At 38.7% G+C, this 10,306-nt stretch overlaps 1 protein-coding gene across 2 annotated transcripts; it reads right to left on the reverse strand.

The window, feature by feature from the left end:
• Positions 1-3,481: 3,481 nt before the first annotated feature.
• On the reverse strand, positions 3,482-9,365 carry LOC139442123 (GTP cyclohydrolase 1 feedback regulatory protein-like). Of its 2 annotated transcripts, XM_071222926.1 has the most exons (4): positions 9,252-9,365; positions 8,220-8,314; positions 6,386-6,595; positions 3,482-3,564 (listed from the first exon to the last, which is right to left on the reverse strand). In XM_071222926.1, the coding sequence occupies exons 1-3, from the start codon at positions 9,285-9,287 to the stop codon at positions 6,433-6,435; spliced, it is 294 nt and encodes a 97-aa protein (XP_071079027.1). In that variant the 5' UTR covers positions 9,288-9,365; the 3' UTR covers positions 3,482-3,564; positions 6,386-6,432. The 2 variants fall into 2 exon arrangements, with proteins under 2 accessions (XP_071079027.1, XP_071079026.1); XM_071222925.1 differs by having other exon boundaries at positions 3,482-6,595.
• Between the last annotated feature and the right edge of the window lie 941 nt (positions 9,366-10,306).

The following is a 10,306-nucleotide window of genomic DNA, read 5'->3' on the forward strand; positions in this document are numbered from 1 at the left end:
CAAAACAATATGTGACCCTGAACATGTGAAACAGCAAGCGTGTCAATCATTGTTTAGAAAACTTGTCCGAAAATTTACAAACCACTTTGTCTCTCGACTAAAAGTATTCTGATATTTATGAATCTCAGCTAAGTACCGCACAATGTCGTATCTACAGGGTGAATGCAGGTTCATGAAATAATATAATATCTTTCTCCATCCCCATAAACATGGACAAATGACAACAAATAGTCATGAACGATGAAGCAGACGATTTTCTCTCATCATTAATGTTACATTGTCTGTGTTGTCCACAGAACGACTAAAACTAGATACCTCTTTTGTATCCTCAGCTTCTTCTAACACACCAGTCATGTCTGTAATAATATAATCCGTAAGTAAGATCGATGAAATTACTTGTTATCTTCTTGTCAGATTTGGCGCAAGACGATCATTTAGTATTTCCCGCTGTAAAGTTACACGCATGCGTATAACCAACTTCCGTGTAAAGGGCAATCACTCTGTGTCAATATCGATGGTGTTCTGCGTATTTTAAATTCACTTACGAGAGTTCGATTCCAAATAAAATGAAAAAAAAGCTCGTTCATAACCTATTTTTGTAGGTTTGGGCTGCTGCTAATGGCTGCCTGACTCTGATTTTTTTCATGACAATAAATGTAGGTTTTATGTTCACAAAGCCTGGATCAGTGGATGTGGGTCAGGGAACTGGTCACCATCCTCTCCTGCAATAAACAAGTAAGACTGCTATATCCTAAACAGTCAGAGGTATCAAATCACAATTACACCTCGGACTGAAACTGCCAATTTGACATCTGCATCACTTTGGAAGCTAAAATTGATAGAGAAGTACTTCTTTCTCCATCATTGTCAGTAGTTTTGTACATAGAATTCCAGGTGACAAAATGTAGAACAGAACTTTACAGTACAGTATTCGACGTAATAAGCGCCCAGGGCGTTCTCAAAATTAGAAATAGGGGGCTCTTAATAGAATGTTATTTTGGTGAAAAAAAACAGCGTTGAAAGATAAATTTCGTGGTTTATGCTGACAGCCTGAAATGTTTATGTACAACAGATATATTTTTCCAGAATTAAATGCCCATAATTAAGGGTGCATATAACACACGAGTGCGTATTATACGCGAATAAATAAGTCTTGTGTACATTGATCAGAAGGGGTGCTAATTGGGATTGTTCACTAGCCAATATCTTAGCAAATGTCGCCGTGGGCGCTTATTAGAGTGGCGCATTTATTACGTCGAATACGGTATTCAAAGTATGTGTGGCAATGCATTTTGACGAAGAGAGTGTATTTGAAGTTTTTGGACCACAGAGAGCTTGAAATTTAGCACTTTTTGCTATACATGACTGACACCATATATGTTCTGCATCAATATGAATGAGCAGTGTGACGTCATATAATAGCGATGTGCTCTGCATGTACAACTAAACAGTGCTTGCAGGCACTTTCAATAACAACTAAAGTATAATGATTAAAAAAATGTTTTATCGTCCCCAACTTTGTTTTCATTGGACTTGACCAATGCCACATCACTCAGTATCTTAGCTGACACCAAAGAGTTCTTGTTTCATTTTGTCATGGGTGAGTGAGTGAGTATGGTTTTATGCAGCTTTTAGCAATATTCCAGTAATATCAGGGTAGGAAACACCAGAAATGGACTTCACACATTGTACCTATGTGGAGAATCGACCCCGGGTCCTCTGCATGAAGTTAACGCTTTAAAGGGGCACTAATCTCTGGCTTCTTCTCGGCTGTCTGACACTGGCCCCTAGGGCTCACTAGCTGCTGTGCGTCGATTGGCTCGCTAACGCAACTGGGCGTGACAAGAGACTGGGCTACTGTCTGTAAAGACAGCATAAATAAACTTGGAGGCAATATTTCTTTTACGCATTTTTGAACACTGATTGGTAACCTGCGATCAGAGACCATATGTGGTGTAGTCAACATGCAAAGTGCCCCAGCTGTCACTATGTATGGATACCATGAATCAGTACACATTTGGTGAAATTTTAATCTTTGGGTTTACAGATTTGCCCGGGGCCAAAATCCACTTTCAGAAAAAAAAATAGAATGGGCAAATAAAAAAATTCATAGTATAAGATACAAAATCCTGCTGCAGGAGTAGTTTAGATTCTCAAAGAGAGAAGCGACACTGGTGCATTGTCGGCAAGCTTGCACTATTTTTTTCCTTTTGCTTGTCATAATACAGTACGTAAAACATTATGTTTATTTTTTATTATTTTCTCATACAGAGTAGTTGACTTGACTCAGTGTGATGTTGATGGGTATAAGTCTCTTGTCAGGTGTCCTTTTTCAACTTTAAGAGTGAGTCTATGGAGTGCATTCTCAGTCTAAAGACTGGGTTTTCTCACAAAATGTTGTGTATGCAGTATTGAGATATCGGGTATCAGGTGGTTATCCTCGCTGTCTTGGTTGATGCATGACATCATATCCCAATTATGTAGCTCAATGCTCATGATGTCAATCACTGGATGGTCTGGTCCAGACTCGATTATTTACAGACCGCTGGAATGTTGCTGAGTGCGGCATTAAACAAACAAAGTATAATTCTTTGTAGTACCTGGTTTGAAGATGTCAGATGGAAGTCTGGAGGCTTAAACAGAAGGGTGTCTGATGGCAGGGTATGAAACTCCCAAAAATTTCAGCCAGACCACAGGACTGGCTAGCTGAAATACCCTGACCAAAACCTGCCTGCCCACTTTAATCATATGTTTCTCCGGATAAGCTAACGGGGTTTCTTTTTGGTTACATTTTATCATTCATCTTTACATGTGAATTAATGCTTATCATCGAGAAATATTTAGAATATTTTCAGATATTAAATATAACCCGACCGTCGGGCAGGGGGATTTGAAAATCTGGCAGCCCGAGTTGAAATCAACCCAGGTAGGTATTTCGAACACTGCTGATGGACCAGTCTGGAATGATTTAAAGTAGCTTGAAGGATAGAGAGTCAAGGCTAATGGAAATCATATTAAAATGACATGTAGAAAGTATTTGCCTGACACCATTTAATACTTTGTTCTGCAATATTCTCCGTTGTATGTGAGCTAGTTTGTGAGCTAAAAAGATGTAAACCACAAAATAAAAATGTGTGGCCTTAGTATATCTTTAAACAAACTAAAGAAAAATGGTATTAAGACAGTTCTTTTTATTAACAAGACAAATCAACATTTATAATAGGAAGAAAATGAATATTGTACAGCTTCATATGTAAAATAATTGCTGAATATTGCAAAACATGTCACACACAAATGTGCCTGAGATCAACAGCTTGTGTTCCAGTCAACATTACAGAACATATCGAGGCAGGTACCAATGTCTTAAGTCTTTGCAGAAGAACAGGATTAAAGATGAGATCTACCCACTCAGACCAAGTTTCCAATGTTAAATGACATGAATAGTTACATTTATTTCCTGTTTAACAAATACACATGAGCACATACAAAGAACCTAATTAGTCTTTGAAATTCACGCTAGTCTGCTAGCCAGAGACTAGTAAATTGCGCTGAGGACAAGTGAACCTGCAATGAAAGGAGTCCTCATAGATTAGAAGCATATAAGGGTTATAATTCTAATCCAGTTCTCAATGCTTCAATTTAACTACGAACTGGAACTAAATAATAGTGACAGAAAATGTAAATATTGTAAACGTTTTTGTGTCATTCAAGCGGAATGAGCTACAAACTCGGAGGATTAGTGAAATAAAGTGTCTCTGGACAAGTACAAACAACCTAAATTTCTGAGGCTGTAAGTATGTATATACATGCTTCTGACATCTATTGATCCTCTCCATATAAATCAAAAGAAAGGAATTGTTAAATTTTGCTGAGCAAAAAAATGCAAAGTCATTAATTAACACATACATGTACTCACATACAAAATATAGATAACCATCTCACATTCTCTCTTTTTATTGATATTTTCTTTCATAACACCATAACCGATAACTGGATAATTTGGTTCAGCACTGCTTTGAACAGTATTTCACTTATACCACAGCATGCCAACTTTATGTAGTCGTCGAGCTCAAAGTGACCAGGTTTACCTTATTTGTGAAACCCCGGCAACATGCAAGTATGGTGCTGACAAACCAAGCATCATTAACTGTGAATCCAGGATTCAAACCCATTAACATCAGAGATTCTTAGTCATGCCATTTCTCGTGCCTTAGATCATGTGTACTCTATAAGGTTACTGTCTAGAATGGGGAAATGAGTTCTAACACATCATAACCATGGTACCTTCCAGACTGGTCCACTCTCATTATCTAAAAACTCATCACTTAAATAAGAAAAATTCGAATCATATTGATGATGGTAAATGCACAGGATAAATATGAGAATACAGTAAGGCATTAAATTCATGGGCAAACTAGTTCAAAATATTTTAGTTACTCACTCATAGTACTCGACTTTTGACATTGGATATTTTTATCTTTCATGACACACAAATTTGATTTTCACGTCAAGTGTATATTTACATAGAATGACCTATCTGTTGTTCTCATCAAAAGTAGAGTAGTATGCTTTGTGAATACTGCTAACCTAACTTTGTCTTAAGACACATGAGAGGGCAAGGGTGGCCCAGTTGTCTAAGGCACCATGATTCGCTGTACAGAGTTGCGTCCCTTGGGCACACCAGAAAACTATGATTGTGGGTTTGAATCCCCGTTCGATTACGTTTCTAGGTTTGTCAGCACCATACCCGTGCTTGTGGGTTTCACCGATGTGGTAAACGTCCAAGACCTGCATCACTTCGGGCTTTCCTCCCACATTCAGCTGACACGCTGTGATATCACTGGAATACTGTTAAAAGCGGCGTTAACCCAACTCACTCACTCACTTAAGACACATGAGTAAACCAACACTATCTTGTCTATGTAATGTCTGGAAACGACAAACTGAGCTGCAACACTGGAAGAATTCACTGTAAAATATATACATATACTTATGGAAGAGAATATATGGATGTCAACTCTTTTTTTTTTATGAGGAACACAACGTTTCAGAGTATATGCTTACTCCTTCACTTCTAAATGCCTTTCACATATATAAAGACCATATACATATACTGGAAATAAATAAATTCATTACATGACCAAATGTAAGGTTAAAACTGAGGACCTGTTTTCTTTAAATTGACACCAAATTCACCCTCTTCTCAAACATGTCAAAAGGTCCTAATTTTTCATTGTAGTTATAGACCCATGAAGATTCCGGGGTGGAATAGGTCTTGTCATAAAAGGCGACTAATGGGATCGGGTGGTCAGGCTCGCTGACTTGGTTGATGCATGCCATCAATCTCAATTGCATGGATCGATGCTCATGATATCAATCACTGGATTGTCTGGTCCAGACTCGATTATTTTACAGACCGCCGTCATATAGCTGGAATATTGCTGAGTGCGGCGTTAAACAACAAACCAACCAACCAACATTGTAGTTATATGTTGTCTCCAGGCTAAATGTTTCTCCTAGAAATAAACACATAGAAAAATACATAGACAATGACAAACACTGCATCAAACAAGAACCAGTTACCAAATTGTTATGGTCCAATCATAAGTCATCAATATTAGAAATAATGTTTTCAAACTTGATATGCACAGCAGGGTGGTACTACAAATAAGTGTCCTGTGTTTAATACTTATAAACCGTATAGGATTATGAAGCTGGTAAAGTATAAGTAAAAGGCCCATTTGTATTTAAGTTCATTGCAAAGTTGCAAAGTAAAATTGTACACGAGAAAACTAAACAGCATATTCATATTATTTCAAAACATTTATGTTAACAGCACCACATGGAAACCCTATTTTGGACTTGGAGCTGCATTAACACTGTCTGTCCTGTATGAGATGCAGCCCATGCAAATAATATCACAGAGATACATATACCCTTCACCCTTCAACAGTGCTTGAAATAACTCCTTGCCTCTTGTGTCCAAATAGATGGACAGATGGATAGATGGACTAGTAATCACTTAACATCTATCACACCATGGTAGCAATTATATTCCCAGTGTGTGAGTGTGTATGGTGTTACTCCACTTTTAGCAATATTCCAGCAATATCACGGCGGGGGACACCAGAAATGGGCTTCACACATTGCACCCATGTAGGGAATCGAACCCGGGTCTTTGGTGTGACAATTGAACGCTTTAACCACTAGGTTACCCTACCACCCCTCAATAATATTCCCAACTTATTTCACATAATTATAATAATACTTGAATTTAGCATTTACTTTTATTGATTTCCATGCAAAATGTTATTTCGACCACTGTTCTCCAGATCACAGCCACAACAAATACATATATACACTTGAATACTTTGTTGTTCCTCACAACAGACTTCCTTGTTGTCCTACATAATCAGACCATCTTGTCCCCACTCAGCTGGTCTGATTCTTGTTCTTATCATCCTCCGAATCCTCTGGTCGGTGCAGAGTCCATATGCAGGTTTGCCCTACGCCTGTCATGCTGACAACTGAGAATCCCTTCTTCTCCAACTTGTTGAGGACAACACGGGGCGGGTCAGGGCTCTTGTACTCCAGACTACAACACACAGAAGTAAGGACAAACTTTCAATAACTGAGGACAAGGGGAGGTCAGGGTGCTTGTACTCCAGACTACAACACACAGAAGTAAGGACAAACTTTCAATAACTGACGACACAGGGCGGGCCAGAGTGCTTGTACTCCCAGACTCTTACACACACAAGTAAGGACAAACTTTCAATAACTGACGACACGGGGCGGGCCAGGGTGCTTGTACTCCCAGACTCTTACACACAGAAGTAAGGACAAACTTTCAATAACTGACGACAAGGGGATGTCAGGGTGCTTGTACTCCAGACTACAACACACAGAAGTAAGGACAAACTTTCAATAACTGACGACAAGGGGAGGTCAGGGTGCTTGTACTCCAGACTACAACACACAGAAGTAAGGACAAACTTTCAATAACTGACGACAAGGGGAGGTCAGGGTGCTTGTACTCCAGACTACAACACACAGAAGTAAGGACAAACTTTCAATAAATGACGACAAGGGGAGGTCAGGGTGCTTGTACTCCAGTCTACAACACACAGAAGTTTCAACAAGCATGACCAACTCATATCCCCAACCAAAATGACATGTCCGGTTGTGTGCAAGGCAAGAAATATTGTCTTCAAGATCTGCTCCGGAAACAAGCAATACTGCCATTTTCAGTCTAAGTCAAAGTTGTTGCTATGGAAACTTGCAAAATAATTTTTTCAAAAATCCCAAACTATCAAAAGGCACCAGTTTACCACTAGACCTGTTAATGTGCCAAGTTCGGTGAAGACATTTGTATGGTTTTCAAGATCTGCTCTGGAAAAGAGCACTACCACCATTTTCAGTCTAAGTCAAATTCGTTGCTATGGAAACTCAAAAATAATTTTTTGGAAAACTCCAAACTATCAAAAGGCACCAGTTCACCACTAGACCTATCTATGTGCAAAGTTTGGTTAAGATATCTCTCATTGTTTTTGAGTTCTGCTCCAGAAACGAAACGTGACGGACGGACAGACAGAAGGACAGATGGACAACACCCATTCCTATATCTCCCTTCCACTTCGTGGCAGGGGATAATTAATGACAACAAGGGGCGGGCCAGGGGTCTTGTACCCCAGGGTACAATTAAGTTAATATACAGACGTAAGGACAAACTTTCAATTAATGACAACACAGGGCGGGTCAGGGATCTTGTATGCTTGTATATTGCTACCATGAAACTGCATCACAATGCTTTGCAGAACATTGTGACGCTATCGGTTACCCTGACATCACAATCAAATGACATCACTAATCACTCTGCCACAGAAGCTGGTTAGCTGTACTTTATACACTCAAGACACCTGTTATGGACTATCACAAACTGAAAATGTTGAAAGAATGATTAAGGACGATAAATATAATCTCACCCTCATAGCTTTTGATATGCAATATATCAACACTCATCGAAAAAGGTCTAAACTTCTTCATCAAGCCTAAACATTTTAACATTTATCGAAAGTGTTAATATATTTGTTGTCAAAGGACACTCGGATCTAATCCTCATTTTATCTGCCATATCTATAGTGTATAAATGCACTAGTCATATCTGAATTCATATTTACAAAATGACAATGCATTAAATTAATTTGGGCTGTTCTCACAAGTTGTTTCCAAGCTGTTTGTACAACGATGCACCAAGATAGTCCATTAACTGGAGGTCACTCCATTCATCTCCAACAACTGTCGGACCATTCTCCTGGAAATAAAACATAACTGTGATCAACACAAGCACAGTGATTTACCTTTGTCTGTATATTTGCAAGTTTTAGGAACCCTCGATACTAGATTTTGGGGGTCTTTGCGTTTAACAGGGGGAGTGGGGGGTCTCAGGGTGACCACTGCATCAACAACAAATAAGATACAAAGTATGAGTGATGCCTTATGCTTATTACAGATTGGGATTTTCTTGTTTTAAATCGAAACGTGTGATTGAGTGAAGAAAATCTTACACTGGCTGTCCAACATTGATTGTATTTCTAATGAGAATAGAAGTAATACATAAATATTTATCCACAAGATTCAATTAAAATATGGGTTCAATCATTTCAACATTTATACTGTTTTGCATCTGATGGGATACATAGTTCACATTATTTGCGTCCATTCTTATTTTTTATGCATATGGGATGCAATATCTTGTGTCTGGTAAAACACTGCAAGCATTATGAATATAGGCCACATATATTTTATCTCTGTTACAATGCAGGCCACAACCTGAGAACTATAAACACTGATAATGTGAGCGTTGCCTGGTGAACGGCAGTCTTTCCTTAAACATGTGTTGACTGTGTGTTAAAGGTAGCCTTATTCCATGACCTGTTTAATTCTCAAATAATGCTGTCGTCCTATTTTCAGTGCATGCTATCACGCACAGCGTTTTCTCCACAAAAGTCCCAACAGGTAGGCCTACATATGATTTACACTGTTGAGTGCAGAAAGGGACTTCATTGTGTTGTAGAAAATCAGTTCATGTATTATGCAACTCCATCTGTTACCTGTGTTACCTGGTGACTGAGCTGATGCGTAACATGATTTTGATAGATACAATTATTTAAATACAATGCGTACAATGTCGGCCGGAGCATGTAACATGATTTTGGGGTAACTCCCATTTTTTTCTATCTCAAACGTACCAGTCGTATCTGTGTGCTTATCAACATGTACGGCATTGTCACGGCTGTTTTTTCAGTCTATTTTGAATCGAACCTCAACGTCAGACTTGGTCTCGTCTAACTTCCTTGTCTAGAGTTAACTGCCCTTGTCATAAGCAGGTGCGCGTCGTCTGCTTTGCACACCAAACTTGGCGAGGCTGTATTTGTATGAGCTTTTCCCCCATGAGTTTTGTTTACGTATATCCTGAAAGCTTATGAAAAAAACCCCATAAAAATAATTTAATAAGTTATATTATAATAAATGATTTAATAGTTACATCATTCTTGTTGATATTTTCACACCATATCCTGTATTGATTCAGGACAAAAAGGGCCAGACATCGTGGTTAAAATGTCAAAATTAAAACAACAAATAAAACAAAAACGAGATTCGACATTCCATTACTTTCTAGAAATAGAAGCTCAGAACAATTTTAGTCTTTTTAGAAAGGGGGTGGGGGTGGGGGTGTATGTGCTAATAGACAATGTTATAAATAAGAACATCATCGCATTTATTTTTACTTTTGAGTATATATTTTATACAGTATGTATACATTGGGGTGACTATGCGAAACATTGCGATAGTATGACCAGTGCGTTTACCTTCTCACAGACCCGTGAAGATTCCGCCCCATGCTTGTATGGTATGGTGGCTGAGAGGGGACATCGATGTCCCCTCTCGGCCATCATATGCTTGACGTAACAGGCGACTAATATTCGAGAGGGTCGTCAGGTTCGCTGACGTGGTTGATGCATGTCATCATATCTCAGTTGCGTAGATCGATGCTCATGTCAATCGCTGGATTGTCTGGTCCAGATTCGAATATTTACAGACATCCTCCATACAGCTAGAATATTGCTGAGTGCGGCGTAAAACAACAAACAAACAAGTAAACCTTCTCACAATGCAGAATTCGTGACTTCATTCGTCATGATGAGAAAGCCCAGCATGAATTTATAGTCGGTTAACAACTTCACACACCAAAGCCATACACACATTCTGGACATTGATTGATTGTGAAGTATTTAAGAAGTTA

The sequence above is a fragment of the Haliotis cracherodii genome, unplaced genomic scaffold (genome assembly GCF_022045235.1).
Source record: "Haliotis cracherodii isolate W230 unplaced genomic scaffold, xgHalCrac1.p SCAF_5, whole genome shotgun sequence".
NCBI lineage: Eukaryota > Metazoa > Mollusca > Gastropoda > Lepetellida > Haliotidae > Haliotis > Haliotis cracherodii.

Excerpts from the sequence above, each read along its gene's own strand:
- LOC139442123 (XM_071222926.1), bottom strand. The coding sequence starts at position 9,287 with ATGCCGTACATGTTGATAAGCACACAGATACGACTG. Across the intron at positions 8,315-9,251 it reads TAAGCACACAGATACGACTG|GAGAATGGTCCGACAGTTGT; the intron begins GTACGTTTGAGA and ends TTTTATTTCCAG. Across the intron at positions 6,596-8,219 it reads AAACAGCTTGGAAACAACTT|TCTGGAGTACAAGAGCCCTG; the intron begins GTGAGAACAGCC and ends TGTGTGTTGTAG.